Genomic DNA, 26,644 nt, shown 5'->3' on the forward strand with positions numbered 1-26,644 from the left:
CTCCTCAAACACCTTCTTTTCCACATAATGGCCAGCTATCAGTCTCTGAATATCTGCCTTTCTCATAAATCGCGTTACTGCCTCAAGATGTAGTTCTGCAGCAATTTTCACCAAAACAGGCTTCCTCATCCCCTGCAATCCTCCAGGGGTGGGTTTCTTTCAAAAATGTATTCATTGTTGCTGGTTTCCACACACACAAGCTAATTAAAAAGAAAAGAATTTATCAGACCTCCTTCAACAATCTTTGGATTGATACTCGAAAGAATCTCGTCAATCTGGGGAACGATCCCAGACGACACTCGTTAATCTTTGGGTTGGATCCCGGATGAATCTTAGTTAACCTTGGGAACTATCCCGGACGAGCCCCCAATTTTGTTACGAACCAGCAACAAAAGAAACACACTGAGTCATGATTCAGTGTTAAAAACTATTTTATTAATCACTACTTATATAATACGAAAAATAGAAGTAAAAATGTTAGTATGTTAGTATTAAAAATAGTTAAACCTTGAACATTAACCCACAAAAACTAAACTCTTCGTGTGTGTGTGGACAAAGTCCCAAACTCCAAGTCCAGGAATGGTTCTTAAAGTTCAGTTCTGCAAGCCATAAGGTGAAACATGAAGCAAAGGCTTCTTCAACAACCACCGTTGTACTGAAGATAAGATGTAGATGTAGAGAACATAGGGAGAGTAATTACGAAATCCGAATGTTCCACGATGGAACCCAAACGACACTTCAGTGTTTACTCGGTAGTGACTTCCTCACCCAGAAAAGCATCAGAATCGTGGTCGTCCACACAAATACCTGTTTCCTTCTACAGGTCAGCAACAAAGTGAACTCCACCGGATTACTTCCAATTTCCAGCAATGGATTTCAATGGCAGACACAGTTATTGTTTCTCATCCATCAATAGAGAAACTAGTAGGCTAGTGTCTCTCTCTCTCTCTCTCTCTCTCTCTCTCTCTCTCTCTCTCTCTCTCCCTCTCTCCCTCTCTCTCTCTCTCTCCCTCTTTGACTGACCTCTTCAACAACGTCATTACGTCCGTTAACTTCTGTTGACGTAAGCACGCCACACACACACACAACTCTATCTTAAAGGGACATGAGGTACTTCTGCACGTTACCTGTAAATGAATATGGCATCTATTTATAAAGATCCATTTGAGGTTATGTTAAATCTGGATAAAAGGCTGGTTTGACCCATGTGGAATATTGTGTTCAGTTTTGAACCTGAAGCTGCCCGGGCTACTCCCAAACATTTCACTTCCAGCACTGACAGATTGGGATAGATCTGCTGCTGCCCCAAGGTCACTGGTGGCCTTCTCCTGGATCTCACTGTTTCTTCTAGTGTGCATGGGGCATGGGAATCCTCCAAGTCACTCGTCATTCTGACTTGGAAATATATCACTGTTCTTTCATTATTGTAAATTCTAAATTCTGGAATTCGCTCCCCAACAGCACAGTCTGAGTAACTTCACCCAGAAGGACTACAGCAGTTCAAGAAGCTCACTGCGTCCTCAAGCAGCGATGAGCAATGCCATTGATGTCCACGTCACATAAATTAATATTAGAAGTGTGTAAGAGATATGTTTTTAAGACGTTATTTTATCAAGAAGGCTAATTCTGCATTTATGTTCTGTCCTGTACCATTTACTTCCTAGCTGCTTTTCTACAGTTCACTTTTCTTGTAGGTCTGAACAGAAGGAAAGAAAATATGCTGGATATTCAATGTGATCTCTTGTGAACTGTATCATCACTAAGATCATTCAGCTATGTAGGGTCACCCATAAACTTTATCATCCCAAGAAAAAAATGGCTTGCTTCTTGGATGTAATTTCATAACTGTAGGATGACTCATCCCTGGTAGCAATGTTCTATTTCTATCCTTTCTCAAATCCTTTGGGAGCTGTGATAGACTCAATGGGCTGAATGTCCTTCTCTGTTGTAAGTGAAAATATGAGAAATATCAAAACATAAATATGGGAACTCAGAACCTGTACCTGACATTTAAAGTACAGCTTCAATTCTTTACCTTTGAGGATGTCTCTTGCATTACTATAGGTACTTAATAAGACTCCCTGAATGATCTTCCTTGCACATCAGACCCTTCTGCTCCTTAACGTTATGTAAAATCTTGTCACTTGAAGGTGCATTCTTCCAGAATATTTTGCTTCACATTTTCCTGAAGTGATCGGGATCCTCCACTTTCTCGCATGAATCATATCATTTATATCTAATTGTTAACTTTCCTTGAGTTTGCACAAAGAAGGCAAGATTGATTTGAGATGGGGAATGCAGATGTCTAGTTCCATTGAAAAAAAATCTTTTATGTTCCCATTATGATTTCTTTCAATGTGATGGAAATTCCTCATGTTGTAATTATACCATCTTGCCAACAGTGGTGCTGCAGCCTCTGGATGAAAAGGTTTTTGGTAGGGTCAGGGAGAGTGCAGTAGAGATTGTAATTAGACCTAGCTAAATAAGCGTTTGCCATTACAATGTGGGTGTTTATAATAGGCTGTTGCTTTCAGATACAAAAATTTTAACATAGAAATATGTTTTTAAAAAATATCCCATACATAACCGTTAACATATTACTTGCTATATCTTCCCATATTAAGAAGGTTTCTTCTGACAGTCTGCACTTCCTGCCCCCTATCCTATGCTTTTTCGATCCTTTTAGACATATTCCCTATAATCTTGTGTCAATTATCTTGGTTATATGTACTTTATTCAATTTTTTTCCAAAATTTACCCTCTAAAATATGCTGATTTTTTTTTTCCCCCTCAGTCCTTTGTTATATGCGCTAATATTTTGTGACCTGCCTTTTGAGAAATCCTTGCTGACTTGCCATGGTAACTCCTCCAGTTTCTCCAATGATTTAGTTTTTATTTCCATATTTTGTGGTGCTGTATATCAGACAGACTTTTTTAAAAGGAATGGGATGCAACTACTCTTTTTTTTGTATGGACTCATTTCTGTTTGGATGTCTAAATATGCTTGTGCATTTCTTCCCTTGTAACAAACTACTTTCTTTTTACAGTTTATATTGTAAAAGCCACAGCACTTGTGATGAAGATGGAATTGATAAGAAAGCCATTGGATCGACTTCTGGTAGCTGCTGCCTGGACAGTGGAGATGAAGAAAGTCACAATTATTCGAAAGATAACCTCAAACAAAAAATGAGAAACAAAACAAAAGATGGTAAAAATAAAAGAAAACTGATGTTCAGTGAAATCAGTAAATTGTTTTTGTTGGAATTGCTAGCAATTAAACAATTTATTAAAACATTTCTCAAAAAAAAATACCTGATAATATATTGCCAAAAGGTCTGTAAATGAGATTTTGAAGTCTAATAAACTTAGATTTCTGTTGGTGCATTAAAAGTACATTTGAATGGCAAGTGGTTATTCAATTGAACATATTGTAGTCATAACCACTTCCTGTCATTCTTTAAAATGGTGTTACGTTCTGTGGCAGCAGTTTGTGCATGTGGTTCTGGTTGATGGGCAAGTAAAGCGAATGGTAAAGGTCTTTGTGCTATTTTCTCTGGGCTGGCTGTTTAGTGATCTGAGATGGTACGTAGTCTAGGACGAGGAAGAGCATGCCATCAGTTGGTGATTTGATATTTTTCTGTATGGTTTACTGAAAAAGGAAAAATAGGGAGGTCAGTTGTGAACTGAAGGACTGCACTGATGGTATTTTTGACTGGCTTTGAGGAAAAGCATTTTTTGTCATTCCCTGCTTTTTGTTTATGCATTTGTGTTATTAGGAATTAAACAAGATTTTGAATAAAATATTTAAGCAATTGAATAGAAAACTATCTTTATTGGATACTTTTTGCTTTCCTTTATGCTAAGATGGAAGACTGAGAAAATCCCAGAAACATCATTCCTACTTATCAGATGATTATGGAAACCTTACAGGTACTGTATAGTGTGCAGCTCATAATACAGGTTAAATTCGATAACTTAAGCCTGCCTCCCTGAATTTGTCTGCTCTGTATCTGCTTATTTGGGCTTCTATTCTTTGATTTCTTTGATATTTGTTTTGAATAAACAGCTCAGAGTGATAATGTTTTCTAAGAAACGAAATACTTAAAAATAAGAAAAAAGATTGGAAAAAGTAACAACTAACATTTTTAATTCTGAATGTTTTAAATAGTTGAGCCATATAGACCAAGACACACACTGATTGTAATACACAAGGTGGATATTTTTGAGCTTGTCTGTGTTATCTGCCAGCATTTGTTGAACAGATTTGTTGATGAAGAATGGCCGGTGGAGGATGTTAGGAATCTACAGAAGCACATGCTTAGTGAGTAATAATGCCTGGAGTAAACTAGCAGCAAGAATAGGTTTTAAAAACAAAAAGAATGTTCTTCCAACCAAGCTGTTGCTAGTAACATTTGAAATACTAAACTTTTTATTTAAGCTTCACCTAGAAACAAATGTAACCACTTTTGACACTTCTTGAAAGGTACCTGACCTTTGCCCATGATGAGGACTTAACACTTATTTTGAAATGTGAAAATAGAAGGTTCTGCACTTCAGTCACTAGCTTAGTGCACATGTTGGAGTTAACCATTTATTTTGGTGCAGAAAGAGAAAATGTTTTATTTTAATATTTATTTACCTCCACTATTATTTTTCTTAGGACTCCAGTGCGCCTGAAGCAAATTTCCACGAACTTGGTTCTTTCAGTAAGTTTTGCACCTCATATTTCAGCATTATGCTTATTATTTGCTTTATTTTAACTTTTTTACAGTTGGCACAATTGTTAAATAATGCCACTGAATTCTTGGGACATAATAGAGAGTAAGACTGAAGGAAAATCGTCCAATTACATATACATTAGACCTTTCGCAACCTTGGAGAATCCCAAATCATTTTATAGATAATGAAAAACTTTAGAATTTTATATTTAAAAAAAACGGTGTCTATTAATGATCGTCGGATGATCAAATTCAGTTTGAAAGGGAGAAATGTGTGCGAAATATCTGCCAGGATTCTGTATTTGATTAATGGTAACTCAGAAATTAGCATTGTATTTCTGGAATTTAGAAGGTTTACAGGGTAATTTGATAGAACTTTTTAAGTTACCAAGGAAAACAGTCTGGGAGGAAATAATACTGCCTGTTGTGAAATCCAGGACCAGGGCTATGGTGTAAAGTTAAGCCAGGCCTTTCAGGAGTGAAGTTGGGAACACTACTACATTAAGAGGTTTGTAGAAATGAAAAATGATGCTGGGTCAGTTTTAAACCTGATTGAGATGGATTTTTGGTAACTAAAGGTATTAAGGAGTATGGGAAAAGGTAGATACATGGTCAGCCTTAATCTTATTGAAAGGCAGAACAGGCTCAAGAGGCAAAATGTCCTAGTCCTGGTCTTTATTTTTTCCCTTCCTTTCTCCTTTCTGTGTTTATCTTGTGTTCCTTTACATGTAGCTGCTGCTTGCCTATTATTTTGTGCCTAAGAGCGTGTTCCACTTTCTTCTAATCATTCTGAATGGGGAAGTTTATACTGAATTTCCTTTTGGAATGTTTCATGACTGTCTTTTATTTATGGTTTCTTGTTTGGCCTCTCTCAGATGGAATAACCATCTCCACTGTCCTTTCAAACTGATTTTTTCAGATTGCCCCTTGTCCTTCTCAGAATCAGAGTCATGTTGTTTTGAGGCAGCAGTACAGTGCAAGACATAAAAATTGCTATAAGTTACCAAAATAAATAAATAATGCAAAAGAAGAATAACAAGGTAATATTCATGGGTTCATGGACCATTCAGAAATCTGATGGTGGAGGAGAAGAACCTGTTCCTGAAACATTGAGTGTGGGTCTTCAGGCTCCTGTACCTCTTCCCTGATGGTAGTAACATAAAAAGGGCATGTCCCGCATGGTGAGGGTCCTTAATGATGAAATTATCGTTACTGGAAAACAAAAATCACCTCAACTCATTACTGGGGAAAAAAATTACTCCAACTAGCTCAATCTTTCCAGTTAGTCACAACCTCATGGTTCTGGTATAACTTTTCTTCTGTATGTTTTTAATGATATGTACTGTATATTAGAACAATGCCAGATACACCGAAGGTGACTATTTCATTGGTATTAGAATTATCGGCTCATTTTGAATGCAAGGGTCATAATCCAGAGTGACTATACTGACTGCTTTATTTGTAATGCAGGTTGTATCCTGTCATGGTGACTGTTGGTATGGTTTTCAATTTTTTCATGATTTTCAAACAAAACTATTGTAATTTGATCGACCACATCCTTAGACAATGGAATATGACTGGGACTTCTACCTCTGGAGTGAAATTAGGCTACTTTCATTATGTGTAACTGAAGCGTTTTGCTTGCCATCACACCATAATGATTTTTCCATGAAAATTTGATCCTTGGCTGCCAATTGAAAAATGACATGGTAATCACCTTTTAATCTTTTCAATTCCTGGGAATATAATCTTAGTTTATACAATTTCTCTTCATATATTTTCCTTTGCAATCCAGGATCGTTTCTGTAAATCTTCACTCTGTTCCTTCCAACACCAATGTATCTTTTGTAAGGTGTTGTCTTCAGAACTATTGATAGTACTACTTGTATTTTCATTCTTCAAATATAAAAGACAATATAGAATTCCATTAGAGAGCCACAAGAGACTGCAGATGTTGGAACCTGAAGCAACAAACAATCTGCCAGAGGAACTCAGCGGGTCAAGCAGCATCTGTGGGGTGGGGGGAGGGGGGGAAGGAATTGTTGACGTTTCAGGTCGAAACCCTGAATCAGGACCCTGAATCATCATGGTTCTGATGCAGGATTTCAGCCTGAAACATTGACAGTTCCTTTTCCCTAAAAGATGCTGCTGAACCTGGTGAGTTCTTCCAGCAGATTGTTTGTTGCTCCAGCTTTCCATTAGGCTTTTTGATTATTTCCTCTAACCTGTTTTCTTCACAAAAAATAATCATTTGTAGGATGTGGGCATCATTAGTGACACCAGCATTTATTACCCATCCTTATTTTCTGCATGAAGATGGTATCTTGAACCATCTTTATCCACTGCAGTCCTTGTGATACACTCTCATGACATATTCAGGTACGGAGTACCAGAATTTTCATCATGCAAGGGCATAACAGTATTTTTTCAAGTCATGATAGTGTGTAACTGAAAGGAGAATGTGGAAATGGTGATGTTTCAATGGGTCTGCTGCCCCTGGCCTTCCAGGTCAAAAGTCATAGAAGTTCTGAGATTGGCAGGCACTGTCCATAATGTTTTGGTGAACTGCTGAAATGCATTTTGTAAATAGGGAACACTGCACTGCAGCCACCTTGCACTGATGGTGGACTAAGAATATATTTAAGGTGGTAAATGGCTGGATTGGTGTGGATCTTGTGGCTGGTTTGTCCTGTGGAGCTTTGTTGCACTCTTTGCTTCTAAGCAATCGGAAACTACTCCATCCTATCCCTGACCTGTACCTTAGTATATGATGGAATATATGATTGGAAGTCAGGGAAAGGGGTGAATTACTCAGGGCATAATGCCTAGACCGCCTGTTCTTATGGACCAGTATTAATGTGACTGGTCCAGTCAGGATTCTAGGTGGTGATATCCCCAGAATTTGATGTAAGAGATTCAACAATGATAATACTATTAAACACCGTGGGATGGTCTCTGCAGCTGTTTTGTTTTAGCATGTTGGAGTTGTCAGTTTCCTGGCATGAATTTTATTTACTGTTTATCAGTTCAAGGCAGGTTGTTGTCTACGTCATCCTGAAAGTGGGTATGGAGTACCTCGTAATCTGAGGAGTTTCTTACATAATTGAATACAGTGCCATTATCGGCAACACATCCACATCCAATCATATCTTCATTTTTCACCATTTAGAAAGTATTTTTTTTTGGGTTCAACATTTCGTATAATGGTGCATTTTAAAACAACATTTTTGTGGAGTGTGGTTGTCATTGATAAAGCCAGGAATTATTGTTTATCCATAATTTCCCTTAAGAAGATGAAGGTGGATCACTTCTTCAATGACTGCAGCCCTACCGGTGATTGTTCTCCTGTGTTGGTGTTGGATAGGGAGCTCCCAGATTTAGAGCAAGCATTTGCAATTTTGCCCATTCACTATTTATGTGTTACATGATATCTGTTTGTAATTTAATATTTAATGTATATTTCCCAATAGTTTGATTTCATTTCAGATTTCCATCACTTATTTTCTCTTTTGTAAATCCTCAGGTTGTAACAACAGGAATTCCAATGAAATGGCAAGCATCCCTGAGAGAGATTATTTGGAGCACAGAGCTGTGAACACTGAGAAAGTTAAAGGGAGTACAGCAGAGCTCTTGCAGGTAATATGCAAAAGTCAGTCTGGCTTCATTGTGCTGTGGTAAAATGCCAATGTGTCTGGTCTTTCTTTGGGTATAGGGTTTTATTATTATTCCCATCCATTTACTGTTTCATGCATTTTTGTTTTATAGTGAACTGATTTGTGTTTTATCCCTTTTAAGTTAAATTTATAATGACCCATGTAATTATTTTATAAATATTTTAAAATATTGCTTTAATCTACTGAAAGCCCAGATATAGTAAATATATCCAGTGTCACCTTTGCCCCTTTCTTCCTTCCCGTTGAAACAAATCGCTTTGGGTTTTTCAGAATTAGACCTGTTTTCAGCTTGGGGACATAGGAAAGAGTGAAGGATGCAGACCCATCGGGCTTATTGGCCTCCTTCTGTGATCTTGATTTTTACCATGGAGAAAGACATGAAGACTTCTGAACTTGGGATAGTTGATGGGGATGTCTTGGCGGTAGTCTGCATTACAGCAGAGGAGGTGCTGGACATCTTAAAACATATGAAGGTAGATAAATCTCCAGGGCCTGTGCGGGTATATCCACACATACTTTAGGAAGCTAGAGAAGAAATTACAGAAACCCTGGCTGAGATGTATACATCATCGTTAGTCACAAGTGAAGTGCCAGTAGATTGGAGGGTAGCTAATGTTGTGCCTTTATTTAAGAAGGGCTGCAAAGAAAAACCTGGGAACTATAGACCAGTAAGCCTAACATCTGTGGTAGGTAAGTCACTGGAGGGGATTCTAAGGGATACGATATGTATGGAGTTGGAAAGAATGGTTGATTAGGGATAGTCAGCACGGCTTTGTGCGTGGGAGATTAGTGTGTCACGAATTTGATTGAGTTCTTTGAAGAAGTAACCAAGAAGGTTGATGAGGGCAGGATGGTAGATATAGTCCACATGGACTTCAGTAAGGCTTTTAATAAGGTTCTGCATGGTAGGATGATGTAGAACGTTAGACTGCATGGGATCAGGCAGAGTTGGCTAATTGGATACACAATTGGCTTGATAGTAGGAAGTAGAGGGTGATGGTAGAAGGCTGTTTTTTTGGACTGGGGGCCCATGACTAGTGGTATGTCTCGGGTCATTGCTGGGCCCATTGTTGTTTGTCATCTATATCAAGGATTTGGATGAGGAAATACAAGGCATGGTTAGTACATTCGTAGATGACACTTAAAAAAAAGGTAGTGTCGTAGACAGTGAAGATGGTTATCAAGAATTACAGCAGGACTTGATCAGCTGGGTAGGTTGGCTGAGCAATGGCAAATGGAGTTTAATTCAGATAAGTGCGAGCTGTTACATTTTGGTAAGACAAATCAGGGTAGGACTTTCACAGTTGACAGGATGGTGAAGAAGGCTTTTGACACGCTGGCCTTCATCAGCACATTGGTTATAGAAGTTGAGATGTCATGTTACTGTTGTACAAGATGTTTGTGAGGCTGCATTTGGAATATTGTGTTCAGCTTTGCTCACCCTGCTATAGGGAAGATGGCATTAAGCTGGGAAAGAGTGCAGAGAAGATTTATGAGGATGCTGCTGGGACTTGAGGGACTGAGTTATAGAAGGGTTGAGCAGACTAGGACTTCATTCATTGGAGCATAGGTGAATGAAGGGTGATCTTATAGAGGTGTATAATATCATGAGGGGCATAGGTAGGATAAATGCACACAGTCTTTTTCCCAGGGGTGGGGAATCAAGAACTAGAGGGCATAGGTTTAAGGTGAGAAGGGAGAGATTTAATAGGAACCCAAGGGGCAACTTTTTCACCTAAAGGGTGGTTCATATATGGAATGAACTGTCAGAGGAAGTGGTTGGGGCAGGTACATTAACAACATTTTAAAAGGCACTTGGACAGGTACATAGATAAGAAATGCTAGGAGAGATATAAGCAAAACATGGGCAAATGGGACTAGCTTAGATGGGAATCTTGGTTGGCATGGATGGTTCAGACCAAAGGGCCTGTTTCCATGCTGTATGACTCTATGCGAAGATCTATGTACATATTTCCATGCTCTCATTTTCCCTTTGCCCTCTGGACATGTATACTATTTGCCAAATTGTGTTTGCAGCAGTGTGAGGTTCGATACTGTGCAAATAGAACTGCAGTTTGAGGTGGAAGGGGAGACTGGACCTTTATCCAATTACTTCACAAAGATAAATAGAAACTGCAAAATGCAGTCTTGTATGTTATGTACATGTTACTCTTCCCCAAGTCTTGAATGCTGCTGCTTCTCGGGCCAAGAATACTGACTTTGTTTCATCATCATGTTTCAGATCAATAACCTTTCATCGGTACGGTAATGGTGAAATCGTTGTTCTGAAATCTTAGCTCTGGTTTACTCTTTTCACAGATGCTGCCTGACCTACTGGGTATTTCCCGCATCTTGGTATTTTGAATTAAGATGCAGAATTTTCAACCACAAGCCTGTCTTTTGGGAAAAAAAAATAATTGTTAGTTCCATGAAGGAGAGTGATTGTGGAGAGAGCAAACAAGGGTGGAACTAAGTTAGGCGGCTTATTGAGGAATAATGATGTACAGTAGATGAGTGGAGAAGGGCCTTTTTCAATGTGGCAAATTTTCTGTGCCTGAATAGCACAGGGTCAAGGTAGAAAGGCATATACTTATCACACTATCGGTGCTTTGCAACAAATGAGTTTGAAGCTGGTCTGTAGGTCACCATATGTGTCAGGCTCTTTCAGACTGATAAGCCAAAAACTATACCCTTGTACCTTTACGTACACTGTGATTAAGAAAGTGGCGCAGTGTCATGACAACAACCTTTCCCTCAATGTCAGCAAAACGAAAGAGCTGGTCATTGACTTCAGGGAGTGGGGCGGTGCATATGTTCTTGTTTACATCAATGGTGCTGAGGTCAAGATAGTTGAGGGCTTCAAGTTCCTGGGAGTAAACATCACCAACGGCCTGTCCTGGTCCAACCACGTAGACACCATGGCCAAGAAAGCTCACCAGTGGTTCTACTTCCTCAGGAGGCTAAAGAAATTCGGCATGTCCCATTGACTCTCACCAATTTTTTTTCGATGCACCATAGAAAGCAACCTATCCAGATGCATCATGGCTTGGTATGGCAACTGCTCTGCCCGTGATCGCAAGAAACCGCAGAGCTCAGCACAACATGAAAACCAGCCTTCTATTCTTAATAGGTGGCACAACTTTAAAATAAAAAGAAACAATTGGGAGGTTAAAGGAAGTTCATAAAGGAGACAATTAAGATGTAGAATAAAACAGAAAATGCCGGGAATACTCAGCAAATCAGGCAGGATCTGTAAATAAAGGAAAAACACAGGCTTTGTTGAAAATTATTGCAACCTGATCTCATCTGTAGCTGCCATTGTAACCCATATCCACTAGTTGTGCTTCACATTTCACAGAGAATAGCTTCATATTACTTTCTGTGGCTCAGTTGCAGCTTAAGAAAGGATCAATTCCCCTTTGTAAGCTCAAGCTTAGAAGTGCTTTGTGACCTTTGACTATTAAAAAGCTCTATTATTTTCTTGCCCTAACAGTAAATGATGTGCAAATTTGGAGTTCAGTCTGACTGGAGTAAAACAGATTATTGATTTCCTTATTCCAGTTCTGATACTGGTCAGATTATACACCAGTGTAACACCAAGCCACAACTACTCCAGATTCGTTGTCTCCCAGTGTACTTCATAAATCCACTTAGTGTCCATTCAGGTGATTATGGAGAGTAGATGTGCATGTTCCTTTATTCTTAAATGTAATTTTTAATTGTTGGAGCAAACTTGGATCTGTGAGTGCAGATAGTTCTCTTAGACAAGACTGTTATTCTTGGATCTAATCAATCTTAAATCGGTTCCTCCTGACAGTAGCTGTGTACCTCTTGCCGATGGTTAAGTACATAGTTATGTATATATTGTAGTTATGTTTTTGTACAAAGCTAACGTATTTCAGGAGCTCTGAAAGATTATGTAAAAGCCAGCAGGATTGGCATTTTTTGTGATTATATTTCTCATTGGATTTTAATGTCCTTACTTTGAAATGTTGAGGTATTATTCTTAACATTTAATCATTATCAACAATTAAACCATCAGGTTAGGTGAGGTTTTGTTTTGAAGTCAAAAAAGATTAGTGCGATTCTGACGTGCAACTGACATTTGTGGCTTCAGTTCAGAAGACTGCATTTGGTTTAATATTCATTGTTTATTTGGTCTTTGACTTATTTTATTGTTTATTTAAATTTATGACCTGTCCATCTTTTTATCTAGTCAAAAAAAACTTCTGTCAAAGGAGCTGAGACTGAGGAAAACACTCTCCATGTGGACAGCCATAATCTAGGTACTACTTTCATTCCTGATATTTGCTTTTCAGAAAAAAAACATCTTTAACATCTGGGTACGAAGCACCTCGCTTATCTCTTCTGTTCTCACCTGTTAGGTGTGGAAGCAATGGGTTTCAGTTCATGGGGCAAGGTGTACTAGGTGTTGATAAGATGGGCTTTGTTTGAGTCAAGCTGGAACCGGTATCCTAGTGAATCAATTAATTAGGACTGGCGATAAGGTTTAGACTGTGGGGATTAGGGTTCAGTTGAGGGGAAATGTAGAAAGTTGAAGAAAACAGACAAGGTAATAATGTAGGTGAGTGAAGTGGTTAATGATATCCAGAGTATGTCAAGAAGAGACAGAGCATACAAACAATAGTATTCCTCTAAGTGGATTTGGGGTAAGGGAAAATAGTAAAAAGACAAGGTTGAAGGCCCTTTTTCTGAATACATGCAGCATTCATGACAAAGTAGTTGAACTGATGGCTCAAATAGAAATAATTGGCTATAACAGTGTAACCAATATGGAGACATGGTTGCAAAGTGACCAAGGTTGGGAGTCAAGGGAATATTGCTTCAATAGCTGGAGTCATATATTGCACAAAGGAAGTGTTGTGGTTGTTGGAAGTTAGTTATCCTGACCCCAGGACTTCAGGAGTTCCTCAATGTCATGTCTAATCATAAGTTACTTCATCAATACCCTTCCATCCATCATAAGGTCAGAAATAGGAATATTGCACAGTGTTCAATTCCATTTGCAACTCCATAACAAATGAACCAGCCCACACATAGGGCATGGGCTGATGAGGTGGCACGTATCATTGGTGCTGCAAATGTTCCAGGCAATGACCATCTCACATGAAAGAGTCTTAATCACTGACTCTTGATATTCAATGGTACCACCACAAAATGTCAATGGCAGGTGACATTCAGTGTGTCATTCCACCAACATCCTGGAAGTTGGGTCACCATTGAATGGAAATTCAACTTAACCTGGCATAGAAATGCTGTGCTACAAAAGCGTATCAGAAGCTGGGTATCCTGCAGTGAGTATCTAATTTGACACCCCAAAGCCTTCCCACCATCTACAAGACACAAGTAGGGGAATGTAATGGAATACATTCCACTTACGTGGATGAATGCAGCTTCAACTACTTTGAAGAAGCTTGACACTACCCAGGACAAAACAACCCACTTGATTGGCACCCCATTCACCACCCTGAACACTCATTCACAGTGAACTGCAGTTATTCATCTCGACTGTCAAATAGCACCTCTGAAATCCATAAATTCTACCACCAAGAAGCACAAGGATTTCAGTGCATTTGAACACCGCTATCTGCGTGTTTCCCCCCCCCAAATCACACAGTATCATGACTTGGAATTATACCCCAGTCTTTCATTGACATTGGGTCCAAATCTTGGAACTAACTCTCCAAAGCAACGTAGAACATCTTTACCAGAAATTCTGCAGCGGTTAAAGACAGGAATTTGCCACCACCTCCTCCAAGGCAGTTAGCGATGTGCAGTAAATGTTGGGCTCACCAGCAATCCTCAGATCCCAAAAAAAAAATTTTAAATCTCAGGATATTTAACTTTTCAAAGAGAGAGGCTCCATTGTCAGTCATCCATGCCAGTAATGGGTGGATTAAGACAGTAGAGGAAAGATTCTCAGAAAATAAAGAATTCGAATCAGTTTGGGTGGAGAAGCACTGAGGAGCATAAAACATTAATATGAGTTACCTATAGGCCCCCAAACAGTCATGCAAATCAGGAAATAAGAGGTGCATCTAAGAAGAGTATTGCAATAGTCATTGGGGAACTTAATTTCCATATAGTTTGGGCAGTAATAGTGTGGAGGATGAATTTTTGGCATGCATACAAAATGATTTTCTAGATCATAATGTTGAACCAACAAGGAAACTGACAATTTCAGATTTAATGTTGTGCAATGAGAAAGGGTTCATTCATAATTTCATAGTTAAGGGGTCTTTAGAAAAGTGTGATCATAGAAAAGTCGGAATTTTATATTGGACAAAGTGATTCAATTCAATCCAAAGTGTGTTCTTAAATTTAAGCAAACCAAATATGAATGTGATGTGCATTGGCTATGGTAGATTGTGAAACTACATTAAAATGTATGAGCATAAACAAACAGCAGCTAACATTTCAAGAATTAATAAATTGTTTGCAACAAGATTTATCCCATTTTAAGACATAAATAGGCAATGGGAAAAATGGTCCTATCATAGTTAACAAGAGAAGTTAAAAATAGTTTTAAATAGTGTTACTGTGGTGCATCTGCAAGGCTGAAGACTTTGTGGACAGCATGCTTCGGGAAATGGTCACACCTCAGCTTATGAACACGTGGCCAAAGAGGAAATGGGTTACTACCAGGCAGAGTAGGAGGAGCAGGCAGGTAGTCCAGGAGTTCGCTAAGTCCATTTGGCTCACTGAAAGATTTTCCCTTTTAGATACTGGCGAGGGCAATGGTTCCTTAAGGGAATTATGCTAAAACCAAGAGACTGACTTGACTACACAGGGCATAGAAGGAGAGTGAGAAAGCAAGAGTTAAAGGGGATGACCAGCACTTCTGTGGCTGTAGATGTGACCAGGAAGATTGTTGCCTCCTTGGTGCTTTGATCAAAGACATCACTAAACAGTTGCAGAGTATCCTGAAGAGAGAGGGTGCAGACCAGAAGTTGTGGTCCATCTTGGTTCTACTACAGTTAGGCATGAAGTCCTCTAGCAAATTTTAGCATGCTAGGAAATGGGTTAAAAACAGGGTCTCAAAAGTAATCTCAGGGGTTTCTCCCCTTCGCACACATTAAAATACAAAAATAGGGGAATAGAGCAAATGAATGTGTGGCTGAAGAAATGGAGAAATTACTACACAACAGGACCACAACCAGTATCCTCACTACAGCATGTTTGAGGAGAATTTCAACTAGTTTGGCATGTGATGTGAACCTGAGAGGAAAGTTGGGTAGAGAAAAAACAAAGCCGCAGTAAAAATTAGAAAAGTGGTAATTAGAAATAACTATGGCAGTGGAAATAAAGGCAAGCAGAAAGTAGGGCAAGAGTGCCTGCAGGAAAATGTTAAGGCCAAATTTAAAGGTACTAGAGCTAAAAGTACACTGCATCTGCAACAAAGTGGATAAATAAATGGCATGAATGGATATGATCAAATTGCCCTTATGGAAATGTGGCTGCACAGTGACCAAAGCTGGGAGAAGGTCAGGGAAAACGATGTTGATGTAGATCAACAATGATCTTCTTGTAATTGGTCCAGGCTTGAGGGGGTGATGAAAAGCACAAACTCTTAAGGGACTTAAGAAGGTAGATGCTGGATGATTTATTTTTCTCTGGCTGGTGCTGTCAGGAGCCAGGAGTTACAGTCTCAAAATTAGGGTTGGTCATTGAGGACTGACACAAGAGATTTTCTCACCCTTAGCAATTCTCTATCAAAGAGGGTATGGCAGCTCAGGTGCTGAGTGTACTCAAGCCAGAGATTGATAGATTTTGGGATATTGAAGAAATTGAGGTATTTGGTCTTAGCATGAGGCACTGAGGTGAAAGGTCAGCCATGAATCTTATTGAATGGCAGAGCACATGCGAAGGACCAAATGACCTACTGCTGTGTTCTTGCCTTCCTCAGAAAAAGCAAAATTGTTTTGGAGTAAAATGCAAGCTTCTGGGAATGTGGAGCTTGTCTTTGAACAACTCATTAATGTGTTAAACTGCCTGAAAAAGAAAATTGCCAATGGTTCAGCAAACAATCAAGGTAAGAGATTTTCTGGCTTAGTGAGTTATTTTTCCCAAATTATGTTTTCAGTAATTTTTCAACTCGTGCATCTTTAAGTGAATAGCTCTGTTTAGCTGCCAATGATGTATGTACAATAACTTAGAACTTAAAACAACAGTCAGTTGTAGCCCTTTTTAAAAAAAGAATTTGCATTTATCCACAGACTTTCATACCTGCTGGCACACAGTGTTTTGCATATTTCAGAGTAATCTTTCTGATTCCAAATGATTTAGCAAACTAATGAAGTTGTATTCAGATGAGCATAGTTTTGATGCTCCTAAATATTGGCCTGGATTCTGCAGAAGGGGTGGATGGCAACCTGCCTTACTACTGACAGCATTGATGTTGTGCACTTATCTTGTATGCATCTGGAAAGAGAATCTTATTGAACAACCACGCCTCTAATTTTACTATCTATCCAAACTCTCAGAATGTTTTCATACTTCTGAACAATTTCCATACTTCAGACTTCCATTTGATTTTTAAAAATCTCATTGCTTTTTACACTTTCAACATTGTGCATTTAAAGAATAAAGAGTAATATGGATAAAGCTGTGTAAAGTATACAGTATATAGAATTACGTAGAAACATGTCAACATAGATTCACCAGGATGATGCCGGTGGTAAGAAACTAAAGTTATGAGGATAGGCAAAATATTAGAGCTATTTCCAATATTGCAGCAAAGGCAAGCGATCGATAGAATTTTGGATATTGAGAAATTGAGGGATTGGGTCTTGTGTAAGGTGCTAGATGAAAGGTCAGCCTTGATACTGAATGACAGAGCACATGCAAAGGGCAAAATGACCTACCTTGGTGAAGGAGATTTGATTGAAATTAATTCAAGGTTATCTGACAGGGCAAACAAAGAGGTGCTATTTCCACTTGTCCTCTCATCATTGACTCCATAAAGTCTGGTGTGAAGTTAGGACAAATGTTTAAATACAAGAACAATTAGACATGGGCTGGTTTTTCATGGGAGTAGTAGAGGTTGAGACTTGGGGGGCAGAATGGCTAAGTGATAGGCAATTCATGGGGTTTGTGGTTAGGAAGTTATATAACAAGGTTGTAGCATTTCCTGGTAATTAATTAGCAAGTGATGTTATTGATTATTCATGGATCAGACCCTGAAAGTCTCCCAGATTAAAATATGACGGTGACTACTGCAGCAGTGGGACTTTGAAGAAATAATTTGGTTTGAGAAACATTGAAGCTTTAGGTAAATTGTTGAATCTGACTGCAAGTTCTGTAATGTAACAACAAGAAATCAATGATCAGAGTTCCATTGAATTTCATATTTTGTCTTTTTTGCTCTTGTGAAATTTATATTTGTTTAAGTTGCTAAATAAATAAAGTAATCATTGGGGTTTGACACAAAAACATTGACTTCTCTGTGGGTCATTCAACTGAAACTGATTAATTTAAATAAAAAATATACATGGGAGTTTATTGCATGAATATCCATTAATGCTAATAATATTGAAAGATTATTCTGGCTACTATCCACAATGTTGTTTAAGAATAATTTCTCTTTCTGCAGAATATTTGAAGGCTTTAAATTTGCTCAACAAAGCTGGAATCTACAACAACTCTCTTTCACCTGACACACCAGGTAGAAGCCAAACATTAAAAGTCCTTGTTCTCTTTATTCCTTTGAAATATAATGAAGGACTGCAGTATTATCACCATATGCAAGAATAGTAGACATTGTGATTATCAGAGCACTTTGTTTTTGGATCCCTAGTCCTTTGATGTTTGTCATCTTCTGCTAATTAACCTCATCCTAAATGACTCTCATAACAGTAGATATCTTAAAAAAGAAAGCCTAAATTTTCCACATGGGGGTGGTGGGTATGTGGAATGAATTGCCAGAGGAATTGGTAGAGGCAGGTATAATTACACTGTTTAAAAGACAATTGGATAGGAATATGGACAGGAAAGGTTTGGGGGGATATGTGCCAAATGTAGGCAAATGGGAAGAATTCAGATAGACAACTTGGTCAGCATGGACGAGTTGGACCAAAGGGCCTGTTTCTGTGCTGTGTAACTCTATGACTTGCATTTAAATAACATTTTTCACCATCGAAGCCAATCTGCTAAGTTGTGTCCAAGGCACTTTTCAGGCTATAATGTATATTTTGCTGTGTTATCGGTGTTATAATGCAGACTACATGGTAGTAAATTTGTATTCAGTAGATTCCATAAACCACAATGAATTAAATGACTGAATGATCTGTCTTTATAACGATTAATGATTGAGGGATGATAGTGTCATGGAGAGATACAGCAAGGAAACAGGCCCTTCAACCCACCAATCCACACCATCCATAAAGCACCCATTTACACTAATCTTCCACAAATCCCACTTTTAACACTCCCCACATCCTCATCAACTCCCCCCAGATTCTATCACTCGCCAAAAACTGGGGCAATTTGCTGTGGCCAATTAACCAACCAACTCGCGTATCTTTGGGATGTGGGAGGAAACCAGGGTATCCAGACAAAACTTACGCAGTCACAGGGAGAATGTCCAAGCTCCACACAGATGGCACCCAAGGTAGAATTGAACCCAGATCTCTGGAGCTCTGAGGCAGTGGCTCTACTAGCTGTGCCACTGTGCTGCCCTTAAGTATTATGTAGAACATTGCAAGTAACTCCTACTCTCCATATGGAATTTTTTTTACAGATAGCTGAGAGAGAATGGGGCCCTCAGTTTTATGTCATCCAAAAAGCAATATTTTCAACAGTGCTGCATTCCTTCAATACGGTACTGGTGTCAGCCTGGATTCCATATTGTCCTGTTTAAAAGTGCTGTCATTCTGTCAAGGTTAATAACCTCACTATGTATACACGTGCACACGTACATACCCCCTTTCCTTCCACCCTCTCCATTACCCTCAAAGTTGACCTAATCATTACTGGCCATTTCAATAGGTTATCTGTTGTGAGATCTAAAAGACATTTCAGTGATTCTTTAACTACACGCAATTTAGGTTTTTGGGTTTGCATCCCAAATTATAGAAAATGAAGAAACATTTCAGTTTGACTGTGAAGAGATTTCAGAAAAAGTGACGATTTCTGAGGAAGTGGAAGCAAAATCAGTATCAGATAATTCCCAGTTATCGTAAGTATGCAGTATTTATTTCAAAAGTCAAGGCTTCACCTTTTTGAGTTAACGTTGTGTAACTTTGTTAACCATGGTTCAGATGTATTGTGATATTTTTCAAAATTAGGTTGGTAGTTTCCCCTCATTTTATCTTATCCTGATCTTCATCTTGGATTTTTGTTTTTCTGTATAACTCCCAGCTTCTGTATAACTGGATGCACGTAGTCTTTTTTCCAGGGAGGGACTGCTAAAAACAAGAGGGTATAGGTTTAAAATCAGAGGCAAGAGGTTTGAAAGGGACATCAGGGGCAGCTTCTTTATGCAAAGGGTGGTGCATATTTGGAATGACCTGCCAGTGGTTGAGGCGGGCACATTAGCAACATTTAAAAGCTATCTAGATAAGTACCTGGATAGGAGAGGTTTAGCGGGCTATGGGCCAAACACGGGCAGATGGGACTAGCTCATTGGGCAACACAGTTGGCATGGATGAGTTGGGCCAAAGGACCTGTTTTCTTGCTGTATCACTCTGTAACTCAATAACTCGGAGTAAATGAGGTGAATTGATGTGGTCAATATCAATATCTCAAAATTGTGTGTACTGTTTTTAATTTCTTTCACAATTTAGCTTTTGTGCGTTTCTCGTTTTACATTTTCTTGAAGTGATTCAACAGCTGCTCCCACTTAGTAGAGTGGTATGTAATGTTATACTGCTAAAATGGAGTTATCCTTCAGCTGGTGTGATCTTTTCAGACTAACTAGTCTTAATTGTTCTAATGGGGGCAACTTTATCATAGGTTATTGTTGATTTGATTAACAGATATTGCAAACTGGTATTTGCTTGTGAATGTTGGTCAGGAAAACAATATCAACTGACTGACTCTTCCTGTTTATTAAGTTTTTGACATTATGATGAGTAGACATCAGTAAGGTTAAAACCAGGAAGAGAAAGATGACATTACATTTCGTGTGTGAAAGTCAGATGGCAAAGTTTATTCTTAGCAAAGGAAGGATGATATCTGTGAGTTCTTTTATCATGCACAATATCTTATTTAGTATTTAATTTGCTTGACATAATTAACAGTAAATTAGGACAAAAAAAATCTAGTTGTTTAAATGTAGTTAGATCAACCCCTGTGTATGAACTCAAACTCATGACTGCTTCAATTCTTGTCAGATTTGACTGCTCTGATAGAGGAAGAAGGTGGGGGTTGGAACTGAATTAAAGAGTGAAGAGAATGAGGAACATCCATAGAGAAATATGGGAACGAAGAATGTATTAGTTATTTCGCGCACACCACAGAAATGTGATCAATGTTCATTTGTTCACTGACTTTCGATGAAGACCTGAGAACATACTACAAGACACGGTCTTTTTCCAGGGTAGAGGAGCCTAAGACTAGAGGGCATAGGTTTGAAATGGAGGGGAAAGGTTTAATGGGGATCTGAGGGGCAAGTTTTTCACACACAGGATGGTGGGTATATGGAATGAGCTGCCAGGGGACGTGGTAGAGGCAGGTACAATTACAACATTTAAAAAAAAACATTTGGACAGGTACATGCATAGGAAAGGTTTAGAGGTTTATGGGTCAAACACGGGTAAATGATGAACATCTTGGTCAGCATGGACAAGTTGGCTGCCTGCATTGAGTCAATTCTTACCTTGCGTTCAGCCATCTCAAAGTATTGGTATCTGGTAAGATAGATCTGCGACCACATTGAATAAGAGAGTGTTGCCTGAGCAGGCATGCTGTACTTTTGGGGCAACAAAAGATTTATCCCATTTTTCTTTCTTTCTGATGATATTGGTTGGAGGATGAATACTGACTAGAGCAATCTCTACAGTAGAATTTGAACAATACTTTTCTAAGGCCTGGTTAAGACTGCTACAACTGATTCATGACTAACATCAATTAGATTGAATGGCCTCCATCTTCCCTTTGTTACTTTTGTTCCATTTCTCCTCTCATTTAGTTTACACCTGGATGACTAAACTTGATACAAAAGTATTACCAACCCTTTTACATGTAATCTAAAGTTCTCTTTTGTCGTGAAGTTGATGAGAGCAAAATATTTTAACTTTGAAAGCTACAACTGAAAGAATAGGGAGGTAAAATACCAGCTAATTTAAAAAAAGTTGAAGATTTGTAAAATGATACGATGCATAGTAAAGTAATATGATGCACTGTTTAGGTCTGGATGTAAGCACACTAATTTCAAGAACACAGACGTTGTTCTTGTGTTTAAATGTATCTTCAAATGATATTCAGTGTTTAAATGTATCTTCAAGCAGAAGATAAATCTTCAGGTAGAATCATAGAATTGTGGCGCATTCAGGCCGTTGAGTCTGTGTTGGCGGCTTAGTTATCCCATTCCCCTTTGTCCTGCTCATTACTTTTCCTTCAGTGTCTGTTGAATTTCCTCTTGAAAGCCCTGATTGATTCTGTTTCCACCATCCTCACAGGCAGAGGATTCCAAATCATAACTATCCTCTACATTACAATAAAAAATGGTTTTCCTCATATTCCTGCTGGATCATTTTTAAGCATGTGTCCTCTGGTCCTTGATCATTTGTAATTGGAACAGTTTCCCTCTATTTACTGTCTCTGAACTAGTCATAATCTCGTACGCCTCTTATCAAACTTTATTTCAACCTCCTTTGCTCTGAGGATAACGAGGCACAATAAGCAGTTAGGAAAACAAATGGTGTGTTGCCTTTATTGCAAGGTGTTGGAATACAAGAATAGTAAAGATTGCACAGACTTTGAAACCATATTGGAGTACTATGTCCACCCAAGAAAGGATGTCTTGGAGATGGTGAATTTACCCTGCACTAGATTGTTTCTGCGATGAGGAAAGTTTGAGTAAAACTGGAGTTTAGAAAACAAAGTGGTGATTTCATTGAGATGTCATTTATCAATTTATATGAACTTGTGTCCTGTGGTAATCTGTTCAAGCTGGTGTTAAATATCATTTACCAGAACCTGGTATGTGTTTAAATGTGTTTAAAGCACTGTGCTAACTAGATACCAGCAGGTTCTAATGTTGCCAGAGTTAAATATGATTGTGTTTAAGTGTGATAAAATAATCAAGTAAATCTTATTTTTGTATTTTTAGACGAACATCAGTAATTAAAAGTGTGGCGCCCTCAGTCATCTGTCCATCTCCTGCAAAGGGATTCAATCACCCAAGTCTTCCTGATCTGATAATATTTCATCAGCATAAGTGCAGTAGGATGTGTATTGCAGGAGTAATGCCTCCAACTTCTGATCATTTCAAAGGGGAAAATCCACTGAGAATTCCCATACTTTGCCAGTTTCAAAGAAGACATGCAAAATTGCACTGGGATACTGAGGTTTTGGAGCCTCCACATGTCTCCTACAAAGCTCCTTGTGGGAGAAGTCTGCGGAATTTCAAGGAGGTGCGCAATTACATTTTTGAAACGCAGTGTGACTTTCTCTTATTGGACTTCTTCTCTTTCAATACATATGTTCAGCTTTCAAGAACGTTTCCTTGCAAGAACCCAATTGTTTACAAAGCTGACATAAGCCGTGGCATAGAATCTGTTCCTGTTCCTCTCTACAATGCAATTGACATCTCTACACCAGAGTATTTTAAATACAGAAAAGTACGGTTGCCTCATGGATACCTTATCAGCAATTCAGCAGAAATGTTCCAGCAGAAATGCAACTGCACAGATGGTTGCAGTGACAAGTTAGTATAATTTTATAACTTATTTTGGTTATCTCCTTTGTGGTCAAGAGTAGAAGAGTTTCTATACATGGAAGTATAAATGAGTTACAGACTTTTCAACCAAAAATGGCAATTAGAGTTAACCATTGGATATCAAAGCATCAGTTTATTTATGCAAAACCAAAATATTGTGGATGCTGGAAGTACTCAACTGGTTGGGCATCATCTGACGAGAGTGAAATACACTTAACTTTTCAGGTCAACTGACTTTTCATTAGTTCAGTTCCATCATTTACTAACTTTGTTTATACAGCTTTTTAATGAATATTTTCAAAAACATGTTTCTCATTTAGCCAGAAAATTAGAAACATTCATTTCAGTATTGTTTTATTAAGGAAAGGAATGGTCCATCATTTTAGTACATGTTCCTCAAGGGTTAAATATTGGCCAGAACTTAAGAAGAACTTGCCGCTCCTTTTCACATACTGCCATGTCATCTTTTATAGCCACCTAAACAGGTTTACTATTTCTGTTAGTATTGCACTCCTTCAGCACTGCAGTCTATTGTCAGATGATGGGGCTTGAACCCAATGGTACTTCCAGAGCTTCAAACAATTTGCTGGAGCAACTCAGCGAGTCGAGCAGCTTCTGTGGGTGGAAAGGAGTTGTGGATGTTTCAGGTCAAATCCCTGTATCAGTCCTGATGCAGGGTTTCCTCCCAAAACATCCACAATTCCTTTCCTCCCACCGATGCTGTTTGACCTGCAAAGTTCCTTCAGCAGATAGTTTGTTGCTCCACATTCCAGCATCTGCAGTCTCTTGTTTCTCCATTGTACTTCTAGAGCTTGTTCAATGTTACAAGTGTTGAATAACACCAGAAGCAATCTGTGATATCATGTATATCCCCATACATTGATACCTATCTTTCCAGGGATGTTATTGCATCCCATCTTAAATATATTAGTTCAGCACAGGCCAACCTCAAACATGATGATCTTTTTTGGAATATAACTGCTTCCAATGTTATAACCTCTTCGTTTAACTTGGAATCCTTCTGCATTCTCTCTCCCATGGCTCTAATCGCAACTGCTTGGGCCGGACTTCTGAAAATCCTTTCCTCAAGCTTGTCCTTTCTCTCCTTTTTAAAGTCCTGCTTATAATGTACCAAATAATTTCCCAATAAACTCCCATGGTTTTACTGCCCATTTTGATCCTTGTACACAACAAAAGCATTATTGGACATGTTCCCATGCTGAAGGTATATATAAATGCAAGTTGTTTAATTATGGATGCTACTTTTTGTTTTCCTTCCTTCTGTGGCCTAAAACTACTGAAAGACCAGATGACATGCATGATTTATAGTTGAATGTAATTGATGGATTAGAACTTTGGAACATAGTTTTTTTGAAAAATATACAAAGAGCACAATATTTGAGAAAAATCTTGCAACGAGGAGAATTGCCATATGTTCTTCATGGAATGTGTAATTACTCCTGTATGTAGTGCAATAAAAATTGTAATAAACATACCATTTTTGAATGGATCCTATGTAATTAAAAACATATGTGGAAGCGTGCAGCAGAAATTCATGTTAAACATGGTACATAATTTTCATAGGGTACAGTTTTGTAGCTCACTGTCCATTGAATGAATTTGCCTTCATCAATCCAATCTCATAGAAATGAAAAGCAGAAAGATATCGACTATCATAATTAATATAAGTGTTTAACTCTGTGTTAATGTATTAAGATGTGGTGTCTTTGTAAGATCTAGGTGTGCATGTCAACAGCTGACAGCCAAAGTTAACAAAAGATTTGGCAAGGCTTCTGGGTATGAATACAAACGACTTCTGCAAAGTGCACCTTCTGGGTGAGTTAAGCTAAAGTTAACCTCTTTAAAAGAATAGTTTAATCTTCTGCCTACATCCTCTTGAATGCAAGGCAGGTCTATTTATACTATTTTGGGAAATAAGCTTGGTTTTAGATATATTTGGAGCTATATTTTAATTATTTCTTCCAAGGACCCACTTGAACTGTTGTAGTACTACTATTTGTTTCCATTTGACTTGGATGCTGGACTTGTAGTTCTAATTTAAAAAGTACCTGGACTGAGGGACACACTGGAGGACTTAGTAGTACAATATTTAGCAAAGTGACTGAAAAGCTGCTTTTATCGTTACCTTAAAGTAAAACTAATGGTGTCATTTTTAAGGCCTGTACTAAATGATTTACAATAAATTACTGCTGTTTGTTATTTTGATGGACATTTTTATCATATTGTTGCATTCTTTATGAAAATTGCATTGAAACATCAATCAAGTCCATTGGCAGTGTTAGATCAAGAGATGCCAATGGCAGCATTGAGTATCTACCTCACAATGTTAGTTGCTAACTGGAAGTTATTGTTGTGTGGGAAATTTTTTTAACTAGTGATTTTTTTTCAGGCTTTACGAATGTAACAAATGGTGCAAATGCAACAAAATATTGTGTGAAAACAGAGTTGTACAGCAGGGCCTTACAGTTCGACTGCAGTTGTTCAAAACACACAAAAAAGGCTGGGGAGTCCGTTGTATGGATGATGTTGATAAAGGAACTTTTGTGTGCTGTTACGCAGGTATGATGATGGGATCTTCTTTAATCCATCAATTGCTGTACTTTATTTCAAGCTGTTAATTTGATTGTGATTCTTTAATATAAAGTTACTTATAGAATGTTTGCAAATATAACTAATTCCAATTTGTAGTTTGTTCACAAGTTTCGTATTGACAGGAAAAATGAGCTTATGGTATTTGTTATTAATTGTCATCAAATATTATTCTGAAAGATATACAACTGATATAAAAAGGTAGGCTTAATCAAAATATCTAAAATTAATTTAAATTTATTTAAAATTAATTTGTGAATGAATTTGATCTGTAATTATAATTTTGCTAATATTATTTGAATATATTGAATACTTTTAATGTTTCTTAATACATTTAAAGAAGGACTTTAATGCCTTTCACAAACTGAGAATGTAACAAAATTTTTAGCCAATGAAATGTGGCCAGTGTTATGATGAAGTGAATGCACGGTAAAGTCCCACAAAGCATTGGGATAAATGACTGGAGAACTTGATTTAATGAAATCATTTATGGCAAAGATATTAGGTAGGACATTGGGAGAATTCCTCTGCTCGTGTTCAAAATAGTGCCATGAGATCTTTTTTGTCCACTGGAGAAGACCTAAATCATCAGTTTACTATCTCAAATGAATGGTGGTACCTCCAACAGTGTGATACACCTTCAATATTCCACTGAAGCATTAGTCTGGATTTCTTTTAAGCAAAATAAAGTCAAGTCTATAAAGGCATATGATTATAATGCAATGAATTCAACAGCAACC

General features: G+C 38.1%; 2 protein-coding genes across 3 annotated transcripts in view; both read left to right on the forward strand.

The window, feature by feature from the left end:
* The window catches only part of phf11 (PHD finger protein 11), a 55,065-nt gene extending 51,144 nt beyond the window's left edge, over positions 1-3,921 (forward strand). For both annotated transcript variants that reach the window (XM_052014580.1, XM_052014581.1), the window contains exons 9-10: positions 3,048-3,208; positions 3,865-3,921. The gene's annotated coding sequence lies outside the window, so the exon portion shown is untranslated. The remainder of the gene's footprint in view (positions 1-3,047; positions 3,209-3,864) is intronic.
* Positions 3,922-4,664: 743 nt separating this feature from the next.
* The window catches only part of LOC127569642 (histone-lysine N-methyltransferase SETDB2-like), a 96,776-nt gene continuing 74,796 nt past the window's right edge, over positions 4,665-26,644 (forward strand). Inside the window, exons 1-9 of the mRNA XM_052014441.1 lie at positions 4,665-4,706; positions 8,242-8,354; positions 12,609-12,678; positions 16,320-16,445; positions 18,006-18,077; positions 19,487-19,589; positions 22,686-23,282; positions 25,029-25,130; positions 25,705-25,874. Of these exons, the coding sequence (XP_051870401.1) occupies positions 8,268-8,354; positions 12,609-12,678; positions 16,320-16,445; positions 18,006-18,077; positions 19,487-19,589; positions 22,686-23,282; positions 25,029-25,130; positions 25,705-25,874 (1,327 nt within the window). The 5' untranslated portion in view covers positions 4,665-4,706; positions 8,242-8,267. The remainder of the gene's footprint in view (positions 4,707-8,241; positions 8,355-12,608; positions 12,679-16,319; positions 16,446-18,005; positions 18,078-19,486; positions 19,590-22,685; positions 23,283-25,028; positions 25,131-25,704; positions 25,875-26,644) is intronic.

Source organism: Pristis pectinata, chromosome 4 (genome assembly GCF_009764475.1).
Source record: "Pristis pectinata isolate sPriPec2 chromosome 4, sPriPec2.1.pri, whole genome shotgun sequence".
Taxonomy (NCBI): Eukaryota; Metazoa; Chordata; class Chondrichthyes; order Rhinopristiformes; family Pristidae; genus Pristis; species Pristis pectinata.